Source organism: Lutra lutra, chromosome 2, assembly GCF_902655055.1.
Source record: "Lutra lutra chromosome 2, mLutLut1.2, whole genome shotgun sequence".
NCBI lineage: Eukaryota > Metazoa > Chordata > Mammalia > Carnivora > Mustelidae > Lutra > Lutra lutra.
The window spans coordinates 19,605,028-19,628,502 of NC_062279.1; the positions used below are offsets into that span (position 1 = coordinate 19,605,028).

The following is a 23,475-nucleotide window of genomic DNA, read 5'->3' on the forward strand; positions in this document are numbered from 1 at the left end:
ATGTACAAAAGAATTAACATAAAATACTTACCATGATTGTATAGATTCTTATGTTATCATCACTTTAAAATGGCTTAATATGTTTATAAAAGCCTTACTATCTAAAATTCATTAACAAGAACCCAGTAAACCTTACAGTTGAATCTTAAATATTAGGTTTAATACCATATGTAATAAATAATATAGAAAAGACTGATTTTACTTACATTCTAATTCTTTCCTGAAACATGATACTTCTGAACTACCTCGAAGTATTGTTAGATACACAGGTACTTGAGCAGTCATCTGGCCTACTGCCCTCAGCTCAGGGTCAAAGACACGAAGGCTCAGAGGCAGGGGACCTGCTGGGAACTCAGCTAATTCCTACCAGCCCGATGTGGCCGGCACCGGGTCTCCTGACTCTCCATGCACTGTTCCCTTGACACCACAACAATCTCGGTGGAAATTGTTCTTTTGAAACTCTCAGTCTTCTAGAATTACAAGCATTCTGCATGATGGAAATCTTTATCCAATTTTACTTAAAAAAAAAAAAAAAAGTATGTATCTACATTTTAATAATATGTGTAACTTCTATGGTACTTTCCAATTTCCTAGTAACTTTTTTATATTTAAGTTGGGTGAGTCTTACACCACCTGCAGTGTAGGCTATGCAAATACTGACTCCACTTTCTAAGTAAGAAAAATCCAAATAGTGTTCAGAGATTAAGTTATTTGCCCAAGGTGTGCAAGGTATTTCTATCTTTTGATTTAGTCCAGGATTCTGTCGCTTTACAATGCCTATTATTACAGTGGGTTACCTTTATCTACTCTGTACTTGAAAATATTCATCACTGATAAAACCTTATGTACTTACCTCATGCATAGAGAACACTCAAAATCTGAGACATCGATTAATTCTTCTGGGATGTCACCAGAAGTTAATGAAAATGTACAGACTTCATTACGAGTTTCTATTAAAAAAGAGAGACAGGACTATCATCTTTAGGAAAAAGTTTAAAGACCATTCTAAATAAGTAAATGTGTTTTCTACGACTGTATTGACATTTTTACCTCCTTGTTTTTTAAGCTTGTTTCTTCCATCTTCATCTACAATCACATCCTGGTCTAAAAGAGACAACTTTCTTTTCAGCAGAGCACCTTTTTCTTGAACAGAGAGTAAAGGCTCCGAGGACACTCTTTTTAAACAGTCCTCTCTGGCAGGCATTTCTGTTGAATTTATAGCCTGTGCTGACCAAGCGCGGTTTAAGCTTCCTCTGATAAGCTCGGACGTGACCTCTGGTACTTCTTCGTTCTACAAAAATACAATAAACAAGGGTAACTGTATTTCTTCCCTATCCTTTATTGCTCTCACCAAGAATCCACTGAAATGAAATTCCAATGTCTCGCAAGGTTCATTTTACTGTTCAATTAAAAACACCAACTATTAATTCTAATACCCTGATAAATGACTTTTGCCAGTAATTATGCAGCTCTAGACATCAAGCTGGTATGTTACAATGAGGTTTACGCAGTTATGCTAATATACTTGTTCCAACCCTGAGGCAACTAAAATAAATCCGTATTCTATATTTTCCACCAAAGTTTTCTGATATGCAGGATTACCTAAAATTGTGATTAATGAACAGGTATTTTACATAAAAGTTTAGTGTGAAATCAAAGGCTACAGACAAAAATCTAAGACAATGCTTAATAGATTAAAAGTGCCTACATAGGGGCGCCTGGGTGGCTCAGTGGGTTAAGCCGCTGCCTTCGGCTCAGGTCATGATCCCAGGTCCTGGGTTCGAGCCCCACATCGGGTTTTCTGCTCTCTGCCTCTCTCTCTGCCTGCCTCTCTGCCTACTTGTGATTTCTCTCTGTCAAATAAATAAAATCTTTAAAAAAATAAAAAAAATAAAAAATAAATAAAAAATAAAAGTGCCTACATAGATTCTAGTACTCCAAACAAAGGAAGTGAGAATCGTAATGTGTAAAGAAACAGATGCACTACACCCATGAAAATCCTTCCTCACCCTTTACCTGCTCTGGACTAAGCTCGCTGGCAGAATGAGACTCTTCCATTACTGAAGGAAAACCAAAATGTTTGTTTTTACTACATGGCAATGAGCTCCAGGAAGAGTCCTTCAGGCCTTCTTTTAAGTTCTCAGGTGATAATAAATCACATAAAATCTGTAAGAGAAATAATATAAAAGTAATGGAAAATATAAAACATTTGGTTAGGAATAATTTAATATAAAGGATCTAATATTTAAGAAATTTTAGAAAATTCCTAGCAGACATGGTTTTTAATAAGCAGAGGAGGAAGAGATTAAGTAATAAGCAGAACTGCCAAATTATTTGAAAGTCTTGTAAAACCAAGGTGTGCTTTAAATGGGGGTCAGATCACCTCAAAGAAATCATTCAAAAGGAAGGTATGGGAGCAGCTAGACTACTAGCCCAAGAAGGAGCCCAAAATAAAAACCAACTTTTTAATGGAGGATTGTAAAAAGAAGAGATCTTAGGAGATCTTATGTACCTCTGAACTTTAGGGAGTCCTATCCTGTCAAAATGGTTCACAGTTCACCCCAAAGTATATTGTAAGGCTGGGCTCTGAGTGTTTAAGTGAACTAAAGAACTCACCTAGTTACAAAACTCTTAAAATTCCATGCGTTTACACTGACTTTACTCACTGAACAAGTAACCTGCGCAGGCAGCTATCACTGCCCAGCTCTGGGATGGGAGTACCATACGGCAGTTAGCCCAGAGCAGCTGGGAGTGCACCTGGAAGGCAGCTGTCCTATTCCTGACAGAAGCACCCAGAAATTTTAATACATCTATACACATCTAAACTCTCAAAACAACAACCAGCACAGTAGCTTAAGTTAGGGGAAGAACCTGGCTAGAAGGAAATGAGAAGGGCTCAAATGTCTTTGTCAAAGAAGCTGTATTAAATGAACAGCAGAGCATTTCTTAAAGTCGAAATCCAGAAGTTTGGTCGTTCAGTTATACTCTCTCTAGATCTCACAAAAAAGATTAGTCCTGAATCATTACAATGTAAATAAACAGGAGATATAGTCAACGTAAATAAAAGAATATCTGGTAGGAGCTCTAGCAATACCCCCTTTAATGAACAAGCATTTTAAAATTTGTATGTTTTTACATTTCCCCTGGTCTGAGTCTTAAACACTCACCTACTCTAGACCCCAGCAGATCCAGTAGGTACTTACCAAAGAAATAGAAAAACACATCCACAAAAGAACTTATACAAGAATGTTAGTTCATAGCAGCAACTGGTAACAACGCAAATGAAAATCACTACTAATACCATAAGTTGTGCTATGCTTCTACAATGGAATGCTTAGTGAACAATGAAATTTTTTAAAAATTGCTAGATATATCTCAAAACTATTATTTTCTGCCAAAAAAAAAAAAAAAGCCAGACACAAGAATACATGTTGTGTGATTCCACTTGTGTGAAGTTTAGAATAAGCAAAACTACTCTATACTCGAATAAAAATCTGAACAGTAATTGCCTCTGGGAGCAGGGATACAGGGGATTTGCTGAAAAGGGGATGACTGAGATGTCTAGCATAATGGAAATATTCTACATCTTGATTGGGGTGCTGATACATGCATGTATAATTTCCAAAACAGTGGACTGTAAAATGCATGCATCATACGTAAAGTATACCACAATCTACAAAAAGCATATTGGGAGAAAAATATTTCAAAGCATCAGCTGTTTTACCTTCACCTAACCTTATTAAAGGTCAACTTTTTAAATATTTACAGAAATAGAAGGATATTTAGTAGCATGGAAAATGCAAAATTACAAGCCCTTAAAAAGTCTTCAGTCTCCTCAGGGAGAAACCCCTAACAAATATAAAACAGAATACACACAATAGTAAACCATTTTTCATTAAATCAATGGGCTAGAAGCCTCGTGGAGGATATACTGATTATTAGCCATATTCATGAGGCATTGGGGATCTGAGAACAAAGTTGTCATCCTTCTAAATGCACAAGAATCTCCCTGGGTTCTTCTAAAACTACGCCCAAATTCCAGAGATTCTAATTCCAACAGTCTGTGGTGAAGTCCAGGAATCTTTACATTTACCAAGCACCCAAGGTGATTCTGACAAAAAGCCACAATGTAAAAAACACTATCAAGGTGATAAATAACACCTCATGTTTTGTGGATACTGAAGAGAGCGTCAGGATGACACTACAATTATATGGGGACAGATATTCCCAAAAAATTTTTCAAAGACTCTAGTCTTTCCAGATGCTCTGTGAATATGTTTGACAAAAGCTGAATGCTGCTCTCATGTTAGCAGAGCAAAACCTCTGAGAACTTCTGAAGAAACCTGTTTACCTTGGTTTAACCCAATGTTCCCCAAAATCATTTAATCAGAGGACTCCTCCTTTTTACTTAACACCTACTAACACACCATAAAACAAACCCTGGAAAGTGATATATGGATTACTGAGAAAATTAAGGCAAAACAAATTGGGGCACTACTATGAGCACCTTGAAAATAAGCAAAACTGGGTGCCTGGGTGGCTCAGTTGGTTGGGCGACTGCCTTCGGCTCAGGTCATGATCCTGGAGTCCCGGGATCGAGTCCCGCATCGGGCTCCCAGCTCCACGGGGAGTCTGCTTCTCCCTCTGACCTTCTCCTCTCTCATGCTCTCTCTGTCTCTCTCTCTCTCAAATAAATAAAATGTTTTTAAAAAAAAAAAAAAGAAAAGAAGCAAAACTTACACTGGAAATTAAAAGCAAAAAGCAGCCCAATAAAAATTCCTAAGTTGGGGGTCCCAAAGTGAGAAAAGAAAGGGCCAGAAAGCTTCTCTAACCTGGGGAAGAAAACAGAATCTCCAGGTCCAGGAAGTACAGGGTACCAAAGAAGATGAACACACAGAGATTCACACCAAAACACATTATAATGGAAATAGAAAAATTTCAAGACAGAATTCTAAAAGCAGCAAAAGAAAAACTTATTTGAAAGGGAAACCCCACAGGCCATCAGATTTATCACCAGAAACTTTGCAGGCCAGAAGAAAGTGGCATGACCTATTTAAAGGGCTGAAATGAAAAAACTTCCATCCAAGAATTCTCTACCCAGCAAGATTGTCATTCAGAACTGAAAAAAAGGATTAAGAGTGTTCCATACAAGCAAAGGCTAATGGAATACATCACCACTGAACTGGCCCTACAAGACATGTTAATGGGACTTCTCTGACCTGAAAAAAAGTGGCACTAATTAATAAGAAAACATCAAAGTAAACATCTTAGTGGAAAACAAATAGTAAAAGTAAGTAGATTAATCACTTATAAAGCAAGTCTAAAGGTTAAAAGTCAAAAAAAATTAAACTACAATAATTGGTTAAGAGATGCATAAAATAAAGAGATGTCTAAGGTGACATGTAAAAATATAAAAGGTGAGCAGGGGGAGAAAAATGTAAAGTTTTGGAATGTGTTCAAATTTAAGTTGCTATCAACTCGAAACAGACCATTACATACAAAGAAAGTTCTATGTGAACCTTTTGGTGACTGCAAAGCAAAAACTGATGGTAAATATCCAAAAGAAAATGGGAAAATAATCTAAGCAAAGCACTAAAGGAAGCCATAAGACCACAAGCAAAGAGAGAAAGAGAAAAAAGGAAGACAAGGAATGATGAAAAGAGCCAAAAAAAAAAATCATTAACCAAATGGCAATATACACATACCTATCAAGATTTACTCTATAGACCACACTCTCCAATCAGACGACGCAGGATGGCTGAATGAATAAGAAAATAAGATCCATCCATATGCTGCCTGCCGGAGACACACTTCACAAATAAGGACACATACACACTGAAAGTGAATGGATGGAAAAAGGTGTTCTGAGCAAACGGAAATGAAAAGAAAGCTGGTATAGCTATATGCATAACATACAAAATAGACTTCAAAGCGAGGACTTTAATAGTAGAGAAGGGCATTCCATAATGATAAGATCCAACAAGAAAACATAATATTTATAAATGTATATACACCCAACATAGGAGCACCAAGACATATAAAGCAAATAAAACATACCTAAAGGAAGAAACTGACAGTAATACAATAATAATGAAGGACTTTACCACTTCACTGACATCAGTGGATAGTTCATCCTGACAGAAAATTAACAAGGAACCACTGGCCTTAAATGACACATTAGACCAGATGAACTTAAGAGATATACACAGAACACTGTATCCAAATTGCATCCAAAAATTTCAAGTGCGCATGGAATGTTTTCCAGAATAGATCACATTAGTCCACAAAACAAGCCTCACTTAAAGAATAATGAAATCATACCAAGCATCTTCAACCACAATGGTATAAAACTAATAATTACTTACAAGGAAAAAAAAAAAAACAACCAAAATGTGGAGATTAAACATCATGCTATGAAACAACAAATCTTTGTTCCATCCAATAAATAAGAAACTTTAAAAAATAGCCAGAGATAATACAGAGGGACAATTACTAAAATCTTTGGGATGCAGCAAAAGATGTTCTAAGGGTTCTACCTCAAGAAATAAGAAAAATCTCAAACAACCTAACTTTATACCTAAAGAAGATAGAAAAAGAGAAACAAAGCCCAAAGTCCTAGAAGAAAGGAATTAATAAAGACCACAGCTGAAATAAATGAAACAAAAAAAAAGGGAAGATCAAAGAACTAAGAGTTGGATCACTGAACACATTAATAAAATTGGCAAATGTCAAGACTAGAAAGAAAAGAGGGCTCTTGCATTATAGAGAGAGAAAATTTGGACAGACCAATTCCTAGCAATGAAATTGATCAGTAATTTAAAACCTCCCAACATATCATAGTCCAGGAGCACATGGCTTCATAGAGGAAATCTAACCAAACATGTAAGAATTAATATCTATCCTCAAACTATTCCAAAAAAACCTAAAGGAAGGACAGATTCCAAATTCATTCTATGAAGTTAGCATTATCCTGACACCAAAACCAGATGAAGACAATACAAAAAAAGAAAACTACAGGCCAGTATCTGATGAACACAAATGAAAAAATCCTCAACAAAATACTAGCAAATAGGATCCAACAGCACATTAAACAAAATCATTCAGCATGACCACATGGGATTTATTCCTTGGATAAATCCAAGGAATCCAAGGGTGGTTTAATACTTACAAATCAGTCAATGTGATATATCACATCAATAAGAGAAAGGATAAAAAAACTATATGATCATTTCAGTAGAGACAGAAAAAGCATCTGACAAGGTAGAACATCCATTCATGAATAAACCTCTTAAAGTATGTTTCGAGGGAACATACTTCAACATAATTAATGCCTTATATGAAAAACTCACAGCTGATATCACCCTCAGAGGGGAAAAACAGAGATTTGCCCCTAAGGTCAGGAATGAAAGATGTCCACTCTCACCACTTTTCCGTAACACAGTACTGGAAGTCCTGGCCACAATAATCAGATAAGAAAAAAGTATAAAGGCATCCAAATTGGTGAGGAGGAATTAAAGTTTACTATTTGCAGGACATAATACTCTATATAGAAAACCCTAAAGACTCCACCAAAAAACTACTAGAACTGATAAATGAATTCTGTAAAGTTGCAAGATACAAAATGAATGTGTAGCAATCCACTGCACTTCTATACACTAATAATGAAGCAGCAGAAGGAAATTAGGAAAACAATCCATTTACAATTGCACCGAAAACAGTAGGATACCAGGGAAAAACCTAACCGAAGAGATGAAAGACCTGTATTGTGAAAACTATAAAACATAGATGAAAGAAACTGAAGATGACATAAACAAATGGAAAGACATTCCATGCTCATTGATTGGGAGAACAAATGTTAAAATGTACTATCCAAAGCAATCTTTGGATAGTACAATCCCTATCAAAATACTAAAAACATTTTTCACAGAACTGGAAACAATCCTAAAATCTGTATGGAAGCACAGAAGACCCCAAATAGCCAAAGCAATTTTGAAAAAGAAAAGCAAGGCTAGAGGCACCACAATTCCACAATTGTATATTACAAAGTTGTTGTAATCAAAACGGTATGGTACTAGTACAAAACCAGACACATAGATTAATGGAATGTAATAGAAAACCCAGAAATAAACTCACAATTATATGGTCAATCAATCTTCAACAAAGTAGGAAAGAATATCCAATGGGAAAAAGTCTCTTCAACAAATTTTACTGGGAAAACTGGTCAGCTACATGCAAAAGAATGAAACTGGACCACCTTTCCCCCCCCCACTTTCTTATACCATACACAAAATTAAATTCCAAAATGGATTAAAAACCTCAATGTGAGAGCTAAAACTGTAAAAATCCTAGAAGACAGCATTGGCAATGATGTCTTTGACAGTGGTCGTAGCAACATTTTTCTAGGTAGGTCTCCTGAGGCAAGGGAAACAAAAGCAAAAAGAAACTATCAGGACTACATCAAAACAAGAAGCCTCTGCACAGTGAAAGAAACCATCAACAAGGGCACCTGGGTGGCTCAGTGGGTTAAAGCCTCTGCCTTTGGCTCAGGTCATGATCTCAGGGTCCTGGGATCGAGCCCCACATGGAGTTTTCCACTCAGCAGGGAGCCTGCTTCCTTCTCTTTCTGCCTGACTCTCTGCCTACCTGTGCTCTCTCTCTGCCAAATAAATAAATAAAATCTTAAAAAAAACAAAAAACCATCAACAAAACAGAAGACATCCTGCTGAATGGGAGAAGATGCTTGCAAATAATATACCAACAAGAGGTTAATATCCAAAATATATAAAGAACTTACACAACTCACCCCCCCCCAAAATAACCCAATTAAAATGGGCACAGGACATATAAAAGACATTTTCCCAAAGAAGACATACAAATGGCCAACAGATTCATGAAAAGATGCTCAACATCTCTAATCATCAGGGAAATGCAAATAAAACCACAATGAGATATCTTCTCGCCTGTCAAATGGCTAAAATCAAAAACACAAGAAATAAAAGGTGTTGGCCAGGATGTGGAAAAAAAGAAACATTTATGCGCTGGGGTAGGAATGCAAGCTGGTGCAGCCACTGAAAAACTTTGTGGAGTTCCCTCAAAAAACTAAAAATAAGATACTATATGATCCAGTAATTCTACTACTGGATATTTGCCCAGAGAAAACAACACTAATTCGAAAAGTTATAATGCACACTGTGTTTATTGCAGCATTATCCACAATAGCTAAACTATGGGAGCAACAGCTGAATGGATAAAAGAAGAGGTACATACACACAATGGAATTTTACTTGGCCATAAAAAGGTATGAAATCTTGCCATTTGCAACATGGATGGATCTAGAGTATATAATGCTAAATGAAATTTAAGTCAGTCGCAGAAAGATAAATACCATATGATTTCACTCCCGTATGGAATTTAAAGAACAAAACAAAAGGACAAAGAAAAAAAAAGAAAGAAAAACAGACTCTTAAAGAATGGGTGACTGCCAGAGGGGAAGGGGAGGACAGGTGAAATAGATGAAGGGATTAAGAATATACTTAAAATGATAAACACTGAGTAATGTATAGAACTACTGTATCACTACTGTAGTATACATGTGAAAGTAATATAACACTGTATGTCAGTTATACTAGAATTTTAAAAAGTTAAAAAAAACCCTGCCAAATAAAAAGAGCACTCTGATAAAATCAGAAATGAAACGTGATGACTGACACCACCAAAATATAAAGGATTATAAGACACTACTACAATTACATGCCAACAAATTGGACAACCCAGAAGAAATGAATAGATTCATAGAAACACACAATCCTCCAAGACTGAATCATGAAGAAACCGAAAATTTGAATAGATCAATTACTAGTAAGATTGAATCAGTAATCAAAAACCTCCCAACGAACAAAAGTTCAGGACCAGATGGCTTACTAGTGAATTCTACCAAACATTCAAAGATTTAATACCTATCCTTCTCAACTCTTTCAAAAAATTGAAGAAGGAACGCTCCCCAAATCTTTTTGAGGCCAGCAAGCTGACAAGAAACCACAGAAAAAGAAAATTACAGGCCATTATCAGTGACTAACATTAATGCAAAAATCCTCAACAAAATATTAGCAAACTGAATTTAAAAATACAGCAAAAGTTCATACACTATGATCAAATGGGATTTATTCCAGGGATGCTCAGAGACTGGAGGAATTACTTTTGTTAAAATATCCATATTCCCCAAAGCAATCTACAGATTCAATGTAATTCTTATCAAAATCCCAATGGTATTTTTCCACAGAACTAGACCAAATAATTCTAAAATTGTCGAAAATCACAAAAGATCCCAAATAGCCAAAGCAATCTTGAGAAAGGAGAACAATGCTGATTTCAAACTACAGAACAAATCTATAGTAATTGAAACAATATAATGATGGTATAAAAATGCACACATGCCATCAGTGAACCAGAATTACGAACCCAGAATTAAAGGCACACATATACGGACAATTAATTTACACAATTAATTTACAATGGAGAAATGAGTCTCTTCAATAAATGGTGCTGGGGAAAGCTGGACAGCCACATGCAAAGGAATGAAACTAGACCAGTGTCTTGCACCAGAGATAGAAATTAACTCAAATGGATTAAAGACTTGAATATAAGACCTGACACCATAAAATTCCTAGAAGAACATAGGTGGTAAGCTCCTCAATATGGGATTTAGCAGTATTTTTGTGACTCCAACACCAAGGAAAAGATCAATAATAAACAAATGGGATTGCATCAAACTAAAAAGCTTTGGCACAGCAAAAGAAATCATCAAAACAAAAAGGCAACCTACTGAATGGGAGATTTTTGCAAATTGTATATCTGATAAGGGATTAATATCCAAGATATATAAAGAACGCCTACAACTCAACAACAAAAAGACAACCGAATTAAAAAATGGGTAGAGGATCTGAATAGACACTTTTTTCCAAAGAAAACATACCGATGGCCAACAGGACCATAAAGGATGCTTAACATCATTAATCAGGGAAATACCGACCTAAACCACAATAAAGTATCATCTCACAATGGTTAGAATGGCTATTACCAAAAAGACAAAAGATAAAAAGGCTTGGAGAGGATACGGTAAAAAGTGGACCCTGTATACCGTTCTTGGTAAAGCCACTGTGGAAAACAGTATGGAGATTCCTCAACAAATTAAGAATAGAACTTCCACTTCTGTGTACTTATCTTCAGCATGCAAAAACAGTGATTTGGAAAGATGTGTGCATTCCTATGTTCAGTGCAGCATTTTTTACAATAGCTGAGAAGTGGAAAAAACCAAAATGTGTATCAGTGGCTGATGGAATAAAGATAAGTTATACATACACAATGGACTACCACTTAGCCCAGAAAAAAACTTGTGACAACACGAATGGACCCTAAAGGTATTATGGCAAGTGAAATAAGTCAGAAAGAGAAAGATAAACATGGTATGACTTCACTCATATGTGGGATCTAATACAGAAACAAAAAAGAAATGAACAAAACAAAAACTCCCAGATATGGAAAACAGATTGGTGGTTATCAGAGAGTAAGGGGGTTAGGTGAAATGGGGGAAGGGACCCCCTGTATTATGATGGATTGTAAATAGCCTTTTAGTGGTATCTCTTATAATGTATATGGAAACATGTAATGTTATAGACCAGTTTTGCTTTAACTAGAAAAAAAAAATTTCTGAGCAGGAATATCATGACAACAATTAAGGATGATTAGTTTGGCTCCAATCAAACAAACCAGTAGAAAGCACCTAAATTTAAGCAAAAGTAACACATTTAAGTATCTGCAAATGAAATGTTTTGAGTTCAGTAAAAACTCGATACGCTAAGTGTATGACGCTGAAAGCCCACTTGTCAAACTGCTGCTAAATTTGACTTACTGGACTCCTTATGTTCTTACCCCAAGTTTCTAACTATAATTAGCATTTTTAAAAAGACCTGTGCCTCAGACCTGCCTCTGACTATAATTGGTAAAACCGATTACCTTTTCCACTTCTAGCTTCGCAGGTGCAAAATCCTCATCCAGAGCTAAGCACTGAAGAAAGAGCTGTAAGGCATCACCTAAAAAACCAGCATCCTGGAGTACTTTTCCTTTCCTGAAGTAGACCTTCAATGAAAGCACAAATACACAACTTTGACTGACACAGTTATTTTTGAAAAATCAGTATCTAGAAAAAAAACATTGGTTTGCTTAGAAATGTGCATTTTGAAATTCTAAATAACTCTGAGGAGCCCATAGCATTTCAAGGTATGTTTACACACTTCCCTGGAGAAGCACTTACGGAAAAATGACTTCAAAACTGTATTTCTAATTATATCACTTCAGTAATAAATGCAGAGGATTCCTTCTTTTTTAATAGTTTTAAAGGTGTCCATACAGATCATTTTCCATCATTACGTTTGCCTTATACTAACCAGTCAAGCCAGCATGGGATTTAGTATCGTTTTTCATATTAATTTATAATTTTTTAGAGCATCCTTAATATATTGTCCTCAAAGGCATGGTTTCAAATGGGGGAAAAGTCATATAAAATAGTAACTTCTAGCTTGAAGAACATATACGGGACATGAACTGATTTGCTTTGGCAAATAAAAAATTAGTAAACTGATTACATATATTTGCTTTGGCAAATAAAAAATTAGTAAACTGATTACATATATTTGCCTCAAGTCTTTTTTAAAATTGTATGGGCAAGGCAACCTCTGTTGTCCCCATTTACTGTATTAAATCACTCCTCATCTGGAGTGTTGATGCCTCCATGCCTCCATTTTCCAGTCTCTTCTCTTCGCATCAGTACACCTGGGCAAGGCAACCTCTGTTGTCCCCATTTACTGTATTAAATCACTCCTCATCTGGAGTGTTGATGCCTCCATGCCTCCATTTTCCAGTCTCTTCTCTTCGCATCAGTACACCTCCTCCACCAATTTTCAGTTTGGATCCAGCAGGACCAGTTATATCTATTTGAGGAAATTTTGCACACTCAAGTCTCTTATTACTTTTTTTTTTTCTCAGTGCCTTAAGTTCAGGTTGTTCTTTAGTTAGAAAATGAAGGTTTCTTAGGGTTTAAAAAATTGCTTTATAGCCATCTGCTCAAAATACTAACCCTAGATTTCTAGAACGCTATATGTTTTATTTAAAGAGCCAACAAATCTATTTTGTTTAAACTTATACCCATAACTGAATTCATGTTCCTTACAGGTGAAATTTTTAAATATGTAAATGTAAAACAGTAACTTTACCTCAGGCCAATTTGGCAGTTGACAGAGGACTGCATTTAAATCTTCTATGGCGGCTTTAAACTCTTGGAGACCAGCATATGATTCCGCTCGGTAAATTTTTAGAGTCACATCACTGGGCTCTGAAACAAATATTTTATAAAGGTTTATTTTTAAAATACTATTGTCAGATCCACAAGATACAAACTAGATTAAGAACTGACTTAGTGATTCCAGGTAATAACCACCAAAGCAGAGTACAGGTGCAACCCATGTAAGTGTTGAATTTTATCTAGAAGTTTAATCGTTAAGACTATATGTAGATAAATTTAGCACAGGAAAGGATGGTTTTTAAGTACTGAAAATATTTTATAATGTAAATAATCACCTCTAAGAAAACAAGTGTTTTCTTAAAATAGGGAGGGCATTCTACACAGATCTGAAAACCAGATCTTAGATGTTTAGAAGATTTGCCTCTTCATGGGAAATCTTAATTTTTCAAACCTCAATTTCTAAACCCTCACAAACAACCATACGTGCAACTACTCCACACACAATTTCCACAGTAACAAAGACTGACCAAGGCTCAAACTTAGGAGGGTACACAATGGTCCTGATTCTGGAGGAAATGGATTGATAATTTAAGAGGTCAAAATTTTAATTCCTGCCATTAGCACAAATGATATTTTGTCACTGCCAAACAGATCTAATTTCGAATGTTTCTGAGAAAAAAGCTTTGTTGATATTTTGACTACCGTCCTCTACCTCTGTACTTGAGAAACCAAATTCGTACCCAATGGCGGTCAGAATTTCAGTTAGGGGGCACCATCTGTGATACTCCCATCACTTGTTACACGTACATGGATTCGAAATCTGAAGTCTAAGCCAGAAACTGATTTTCAGCACATCTATAGACAAAATTAATCTCACTCTTTTAAAGCTGGTCATCTTTGAAGCCTTCAAAAATATATGCTTATGAAATAAGGCAATTCATTGTGAAGAGGGTATAAAGACCCATAATGCCTCATTAAAAAAAAAAAAAAAGACAAAACGGTAATAAAACCCTTCAATAGTTCCCTGGTTTACTTTACATTTTAGATGATTGCTTTCCTACACAGAACTCCCAACAATGGGACTGGCCTTTTTCAGCTGATGCTTAAGAATTAGAACTATGTTGTTCCTTCGAATTTATACCAATGGAAATTTTCAAAGAAGAATGAAATATTTCAAGAAAATATTTCATGCTTCCTAAATAAAAAAGACACATCTAGAATATTTTGTCTTTTGTTTCGTAAAGGAATGTAACTGGAAACCATTATCTCTGAATAAAAACACATGGAAACTGAAAGTTCAATATGGATTCATCAATCAAGAATGAGTCCTGGCAAAAAACTTGACCCTGTTGGTGCTCGGAAGACTTTATTTTATCCCTGTCTTTGAGGAGTTTACAATCCAATTAGAAAACTTTATTTTATTATGAAATGGGATCATGCAATCTTGATTTGACAAAAACAACTGCAGTTCAGAAAACTGAGAGCAGCGCGTGCCAAAATGGTCCAGGGACGAGTAGTTCAAAAGCACCGAAAGAACCCGGACCCATTAAGGACTGCTCACCCAGAGCTGGGTGCTTCCAACAGCATCCTTGAGCCCCCTTCTTTGCATCTCAGAGAGAGGGAGTTCACTGTGGCAGCAAACAGCCCTTTCCATTCTTGGTTCCCTGAGGGGCTTTTTTTCATTTCAATTTTTTTCCTTTTACAGCAGGTCCCCCGTTGCATCACACTTGATGCCGTACACATTCAAAACTTCTGAATATCCAACCCTTTTATCAATGCTTTCACTACTGAATACAGCTTCTTTGGGTTAGCACTGTAGCAAGTGTCCGAGGACAGTCGTTGACAACACCCAGCCAACGTATCACACTTCTCCACTCTGACCAAAGTGAAAAAAAAAAGACGGTTTCCCCTCTCCTCTCAACACAGAAACACTCAGGCTCCTGAGATGCTCTAAAGGCAGCCTAAGAAGTTAGTATGTATTGGGAGAAGAGAAAAGATACACATAAAACGACAAGAGGGCTAGATTTTAAAAGTCTTGCCCCCTAACACTTCATAGGTAACATTTTTGTTAAGAACATCAAATGTTAGGGGCACCTGGGTGGCTCAGTGGGTTAAGCCACTGCCTTCGGCTCAGGTCATATCAGGGTCCTGGGATCGAGCCCCACATCGGGCTCTCTGCTCAGCAGTGAGCCTGCTTCCCCCTCTCTCTGTCTGCCTGTCTCTCTGACTACTTGTGATCTGTTAAATAAATAAATAAAATCTTTAAAAAAAAAAACATCAAATGTTAATGGAATAATTATTTTAAATGACTTTATAAGGGGGGAAAAAAACCTCATCAAGTGAGTGAAATTCCTAAAGCTTCTTAAGAGATTAGGGTCACCCCGCCCACTTATTTCAAACCCTTAATTCTAAAAAAGAGCCAAATGCACTAATTGAGACCCTGGAATCATCAAAGCATACAATGTCTGCCCTCCATGTAAGCTTCTGTAAAAGGTAACTATAAACCACTCTCCTTCACTCCCCAAAAAAACATCAACCCAGCTGTGTTAGTAACTCAAGTCTGAAAGGGTCAACAAATGTTGCTAGTATGTTCTCCACATCGTCTTGAGGACCTTGGTGTGAACAAGTCACCTCATCGAGCATGCTATCAGAGAGGGGCCTCCCAGGCCACTACTGTGGGCACCCTACTGCCTGGCACATAACGGACCCAATGTGTTGAAAAAGTGAAGAAATACAAAGATGTGGTTGGGGCTAACTAAAAGCATGATTTAACTTCCAAATCTTTATCTTCAGTTCTGAGCTTTTCAACGTGCCTTCAGATTCACCAAATTTCCAACTGCCTGCTATAATTTCCACATACTCAGTGCATTTCCATTAAAAAAAAAAAAAAGTCGGGGCGCCTGGGTGGCTCAGTGGGTTAAGCCGCTGCCTTCGGCTCAGGTCATGATCTCGGGGTCCTGGGATCGAGTCCCGCATCGGGCTCTCTGCTCAGCAAGAAGCCTGCTTCCCTCTCTCTCTCTGCCTGCCTCTCTGTCTACTTGTGATCTCTGTCAAATAAATAAATAAAATCTTTAAAAAAAAAAAAAAAAAGTCTTGGGGTACCTGGGTGGCTCTGTGGGTTAAGTGTCTGCCTTCAGCTCAGGTCATGATCCCAGGGTCCTGGGATGGAGCCCCAGAGTAGACTCCCTACTCAGTGAGGAGACTGCTTCTCTCTCTCCCTCTGCCCCTTCCCCTGCTTGTGCTCTCTCCCTCAAATGAATACAATCTTTAAAAAAAAAAAAAAAAAAAAAAAGAAGTCTTTTTACTGTATTCTCTACTAGTAAAACCACTGACTTCCCAAATCAAATCCCCAATTTTGTCAAATTTACTTTCGGTAATATTTCTCAAATCTGTCCCAGGTCTTTTCCAATCTTCCTGCCAACAGCCTTACTTAAGGGTCTGGATCCAAATCTCTTAAGATTTTTGCAAGAGCTTGCTAACTGCTCTCTCTGCCTCCAGTCTTACCCTACCTATATCCTCACCATCCAGAAGATCAGATGGGTATATTAGTACAACATGCAAATTCCTACACACCTGGCGCCTGCCCCTCTCCAGCCTCACTTCCGATCATTATCCAGCTCCCATTTGAGGTTCCAGTAATACCTAAACTCAGCCTGCCCCATGTCTGCCATTCTATTTCATGCCTCCTTCCTTTGCTCACAGAACTCTCTCCTTGGCAGAGCTCTACTTCAATACCGCACCTCCCCTTGGTCTGGGGAACTATTTTGCAACCAACAGGACTCAGCTCACCAATCTCTTTCTCAAGATGCTTTCTTCTGAGTCTACCCTCACTTGGCACATCACTAAGGATCAAGAACAGGAGCTCTGAGGTTCTCACACTGCTGGGTTCAACTTCTGGCCCCTCCACTCACTGCACCTGGGGCAAACAGCCAAACACCTCTGTACCTGTTTCCTCAGCTACAAAATTGAGAGTGTTTCCCAAAATTCATTTTTATTTAAGAAACACCACTTACTATGATTTGCAACCTTCCGAACAATCCTGTGTGGGTCTGGCACTGTCCACATTTTCCCAGATAAGGAGACTGAACACAGTTTAAGTAATTTGCCCAAGATCAAAAAGCTAGGAAGCGGTGGATTCAAGATTCTCACTCAGGCGGTCTGGCTCGAGAGTTCTTACTGTTCACCTCTGCAGATAACAGTATTTACCTCACAGTATTACTCAAGTTAATATATGCAAAACACCCAGCACAGGGCTTGGTACATTATAAATGTTGGCTATTATGACTGTGTTCCTTCACTGTATGTGCACTGCATTCAGTCTAAAATCTATTTTTGAGCTCCCTCCATTATTTCCTGTCTTTGTGTCCTCAAATCCTGGCTTTGCTAAATGTTTGCTGAACAAGGGAAAACTTCATTAAAATCTGTCCCCTTATGCTCCTTAATTCATGCTCCCATTTTCTCTTCTCTTAGACCCAGTAATATTGCCAGTCACCAGGCAAATAAAAAAACTGAGATAAAATTCTGCTTCACATCTGAGGAAAGCAGGTCTTAAGCGGCCGAGGCATTTCAGGGGCTGAGGAGAGTTCTTTAGAATCCCCATTAATCATCCTTGTTCCAATCCTAAGGTAGTTTCCTTAGTTCATCTTCAAGAAACTTTTTTTCAGATTATAAAAATGTTTACTTATACAATTTGAAAACCTACATATTAAGAAAGAAATTTTTAATTAAGAAATGTTCCCACCATAAAGAAATAACCAGTGTTGGCCAGTTTTTCCTATGTGTGTAGATTACATTTTTAATTTTACAGTTTTATGAACTCTACCCTATATACAGTTTACAACCTGCTTTTTGGTCACTGTAATTAAATCCACATGGTTTTTAATGGTTGCAAAATATCCTACCATCTTCACAATCTATTTCAAAATACACTACTCAGCAGTTTTTACTTCTAATGTTTGCTAATATAAAAAGCACTACAGGGACCCCTGGGTGGCTTGGTTGATGGTCCTACTCTTGATTTCTGCTCAGGTCATGACCTTAGGGTCCTGGGATGGAGCCCAGCCTCAGGTTCCACACTCAGCAGGAAGGTGCTTTAAATTCTCTCCCTCTGCCCCACCTCCCCATTTGTGTGCTCTCTAAAATAAATCTTTTATTTAAAAAAAAAAAAAGAAAAAAAAGAGGTGCTACAAGGATCATCTATCTGTATGCCTTTACATATCTGTTTATTTCCTTAGTCACTGTCTAGAAAGTTGAATGGCTGTGTAGAAAATTATATATACAAAGTTTCAATACATTCTGCTGGCCCTTTTATAAAAACTTATTTTTACATTCCCACAAACTGTGTATTTTTGTTTCCTAGAAAAATACAAAAAAGCATTGTCTTAATGTGCATTTCTTCAGTAAGTCTGACCTTTACAACTATATATTTACTAGCTACATTGTTTATGCATAAGAATAAACATTCCACATTCATAATCTTTTACTCATTCCTCTGAGTGCCTTTTTCTTAGATTTGTATGTTGAGCTGTTTCAACAACCTCAGTGACCAACCAAAATGCCAAATTTCTTTTCTTCTGTCACTTTTTCTTTTTTCTTTTTTTTTTTTTTTAAAGATTTTATTTATTTGCCAGAGAGAGAGAGAGAGGGAGAGAGAGCGAGCACAGGCAGGCAGAGTGGCAGCAGAGGCAGAGGGAGAAGCAGGCTCCCCGCCGAGCAAGGAGCCCGATGTGGGACTCGATCCCAGGACACTGGGGTCATGACCTGAGCCGAAGGCAGTGGCTTAACCAACTGAGCCACCCAGGCGTCCCATCTTCTGTCACTTTTTCAAGTTCAGTATGGTAGGGCTTGGTTATCATAGAAGCCACTTGGGTGGCTCAGTGGGTGAAGAGGCTGACTCTTGATTTCAACTATGATCTCAGGGCCCTGAAATTGGGACCCCACCTGGACTCCACGCTCAGCAAGGAGTCTGCTTGGGATGCACTCTGGCCTCACCCTCTTGCCTCTGCCCCTTCCCCTCTACCTCATGCTCTCTCTTTCTAAAATAAATATTTAAACTGAAAGCCACCAATTGACAAGTTATTAGTGATTGATTAATGGTATACTATGAATGGAATAGTCTAGCATTAACCATTGGATTCAGAGCATCTGGGTTTAGATCCCAGGTTGAACAGTTTACCTTACTCTTTAATCATCCGGCTCCTCACCTGTGCAATGCTGGTGACATCTATGTCGTAAGACAGTTGTGAGGACTACACAGACATTAACACAATGCCTGGCACACAAATAATAAATAATAGGTACTGTTACTATTATAAAATGTTTCAAAATAAGTTGAATAGCAATGAGATTAGCTCTCGATACAAGGTATTAAAGTGTTTTCCTTTCTTTTCCCCAAATAAACCTTTGCCACGTGACAAACATCTTTAGGGACTGGCAGTGCAAACTGGACAAAAGGAGGGGAAAGGGAGAAAAAAAAAAAACAGACTGATCCCATCCTACCAAAGGTGGGGAGGGGCTAGAATTTGAACAGAAGTTTCTGTCTTGCATTTTAGAGTCTAAGTCATTCACCTACAGTTAAACATAGTAACAATTTTGAAAAATATCTTTACAATGCAAGGCATAGAATACTATATAAATCCATTTAAATTTTCACTTGAATGTATCTAAGCCTCTTAGAATATTCCACTACACAGAAAAACAAATTCTGAATACACCAAAGGTTAATATACAAATAACTAGAAATCTAATATAACAAGAATTTTGGTAAATTCTGCATTGTTTGACGAACAAAGGAAAAAAATGAACACTTAATATTTACATAACCTGATTTCCCATCTTCTATATCAATAAGAATATGCCACTGTAACTGGTCTTTGTAATGACCCTGAGGCATCACAAAAATCCTTAACATGACTTCTGATTTTAAAAAAGGGTGAATCAGAAATGTACTGCATACGGGCTCGATTTGTCAGAGGTCAAGCCCCTTTTCAATAAATACCAATTTGCTATGATTTCAAGTGAAATTAAAAAAAAATACAAACTCCATAAGGACAGGGTCTTTATTTTGTCCACTTCTCTATTTTCAGCAACTAAAACTGAGGACTTACTACAAACCTGCCGGATAAGAATACATGAGATTCAGGATTTATATGCTAATTTTTGAAAGCAATTTGAGTCTTAGAAACAAAATCCACACACTTAGTGCTTCTGCTTTCAGTTCTAACTTGCTTATTTACTTGCCTCAAGAAAAGCACTTAAAATTCTTGGAGCTCTCTTCTTCAGTCTCTGAGCTAAGAATGCTCAAGTTGCCCTCCTACCTCACATGATCTTTTGTAAGGATCAGTTAAGATAATGGAAAAGAAAATATTTTGTGCACTATGAAACACCAAATAAATGTCAATGTTTACTGTTTCAAGTGTTTTACAGATTAAGTTAGGACATACTAAGTTTACTGATTAAATCAATTTAAATCTCTTCACCTTAACCTAGTTAAGATATTAAACACCTTTACATTTTCTGTAAGTGTATTCAGCATTTACCTACAATTTGGCTCATCTTTTTATAACTAAAGCCTTTCAGGATCTGTACTTTATTGATGGATGCTAAAATGTCACTACTAACTCACATATATAGGCTAGACTCAGGATTTAACTCTCACTCTGGTAATATTCTTAATGTGGGAGAGAGAAAAGAACAGGACTTGATGTCATAAAAGTTACATTTTAATTGTAGCTATATCATCTAGTTGCAGCACAGCTTTTACATTTAAAAAATATATTTTTTAAAGATTTTATTTGAGGGGCGTCTGGGTGGCTTCAGTGAGTTAAAGCCTCTGCCTTTGGCTCAGGTCCTGGGATCGAGTCCCGCATCAGGCTCTCTGCTCGGCGGGGAGCCTGCTTCCTCCTCTCTCTCTGCCTGCCCCTCTGCTTACTTGTGGTCTCTCTCTGTCAAATAAATAAATAAAATCTTAAAAAAAAAAAAAAAAAAGATTTTGAGAGAAAGCAAGAGCCTGAGAGAGAGCATGAGCAGGGGGAGGAGGGGGCAGGGGGAGAAGTAGGGAGCCCAGCTCCCCAATTAGGAGCTGGATCCGAGGACCCTGAGATCATGACCTGAGCATAGGGCAGATGCCCAACCCACTGAGCCACCCAGGCACCCCTAAAATTTTTTTAACTAATATTTACTAGGCATTACTCTGTCAGGCACCATTCAAAGCATTTTACATCTCAGTTCTCCTAACACCCCTAGGTAGTTATCCATCTGGGAGTTATCTATCTACCAGATATTATTCTCGCTTTTCAAATAAGGAAACCAAAACAGTAAGATCAGACAACAGGCCCAAGGTCAGAGAGTAAGTGGAGGGCTGCACTGGGACACATGCCCAGGCAGTCAGCTGCCAAGATGTACAGCTTTAACCACTACACCACCCTGCACCTGAAAGACAGCTGCCTCAATTTCCTTCTGAGGTAAGGGTATTCCACAGGATTCTTTGTGAAGATCAAATGATTAAATAATTTTTTTAATGCTTGATAATATGCAAGAACTACATAATTAATACTAAAGACAAAAATTTACAAATATTTTAAATAAACTGTTCTCCCCTGAATGACATTCTTAAAAAAAAAACTAGAACACTTCAAACTGTAATTTACAATGTTCTTTTGTCTTCTTTTGGGAGAGAGGGGTATATATGGGGAGGAGGCAAGTCAGTGTAAAAATTCATTAAAAATTAAAGGAAAAACAGCATAGCAAACTCAGATAATTTCAATAAGTATAAAGAACACAGAAGAGACTTTTACACAATAGCCCTAAACTAAAGAGACAGAAAGTTATGAAACATCTGAGATAATACCAAAAGATCAATAGATTCAATGTTATCTAAATATATTTCAATTCAACAGAAAGTTATGTAATCTCAATGGGAAACTTCTGATTTTGGAAAAAGGTTTTCAAGCCTTCTTTTCTTTTCAACAGGGATAAACTGGAACAGGTGTGGGCTAACTGCAGACTAGATTCTTTTTCTGGTTAATAGTATTTAGTTTTTCATGATAAGAATTCTAAAAAGAAATTTCAGTGAAGGTCTTTCAATAATGAAAAGTAGCATGGGGAGCTACAACTGTACAATTATATAAACACATTTAAAACACCCATCTAGTTAACTAGCTGACACTGAAAAAGTTAAAGCCTAACTACAGATTTATAACTCTACTGAACATTTTTATTCACCTCCATAAATTGTTAGGACACTCGATATCTATATTTCACCAACTACAATTTGTTAAACTCTTAAGATTTTTTTCCCCTATGTTGAGTATGAAATTAATGATTTTTCAAAGACCTCAGAAGAGGGAAAAAGAGGTTAATGAGGTGAACGAAGACTTGAGTTCTAGTTCCACACAAGTAAGATTTAAGTGGCTGAACAGGCAAAATTCCCATGTGCTGACCATGTAAATTATCTTTACAAAAGGAAAGCAGATATGGGTTTTTTTCTGTTAAAAATAATATCCTCAATCCAAGGCCCAAATCTTCCTTAATTAAAAGATTACTGGTTATAGAACATTAAGCCAAACCTTAAATTAGTAATGTGTTCACTGTTATGTAGACTCAGACCTGAATTCCTATTAAGTCCCTGATTAAATTCTTATGGAGTACAGTATTTAATGCCGTATAGTGCTATCAATAAGTTTCAGCCTTTATTTTATACTAGTGACAAAGAAAACTCCCCTGGGAATTGGTTAAACATTTTCAAAGGTTGAGCTATAAAGCCAGGACCAACCCTGATGCAACAGTTAGGAGAAAGGGATGATACAATGTTGCCTCTACAACCAGCTAGCTGTGTGACTGTAGACAAGTCATTTCACTGCCCCAGCTTTGGCTTCATTTTTTAAAAATGAGGACCAAGGCCTAGATGGTCTGCACTTCCTCACTCAAACTACCCAGAAAGGCAGAGCTGTCTATATCAGAATTTCATATTCCAATTAGTTCTCTTTTGTTCTGGGTCTATCATTCTACTCCATTTTTTAAGTGCCTACACTTCCCATAAAGATTCTGAAAGACTGTGAAAATATGCCAAGTTTATGTTTTGAACTCTAAAGGTATTATTAAATAATATACTGTCACTATTCGAAATGACTAAGCACTTAGGATAAAAAAAAAAACCACAAAAAAAGAGAGTTTCAGTT

At 37.0% G+C, this 23,475-nt stretch overlaps 1 protein-coding gene across 1 annotated transcript in view; it reads right to left on the bottom strand.

Annotated features, from left to right (window-relative positions):
• The window catches only part of LONRF1 (LON peptidase N-terminal domain and ring finger 1), a 38,936-nt gene that overhangs the window by 13,280 nt on the left and 2,181 nt on the right, over positions 1 to 23,475 (bottom strand). The window contains exons 2-6 of the mRNA XM_047715822.1: positions 13,269 to 13,387; positions 12,013 to 12,135; positions 2,017 to 2,166; positions 1,051 to 1,291; positions 854 to 950 (exon numbers count right to left, since the gene is read on the bottom strand). Of these exons, the coding sequence (XP_047571778.1) occupies positions 854 to 950; positions 1,051 to 1,291; positions 2,017 to 2,166; positions 12,013 to 12,135; positions 13,269 to 13,387 (730 nt within the window). The remainder of the gene's footprint in view (positions 1 to 853; positions 951 to 1,050; positions 1,292 to 2,016; positions 2,167 to 12,012; positions 12,136 to 13,268; positions 13,388 to 23,475) is intronic.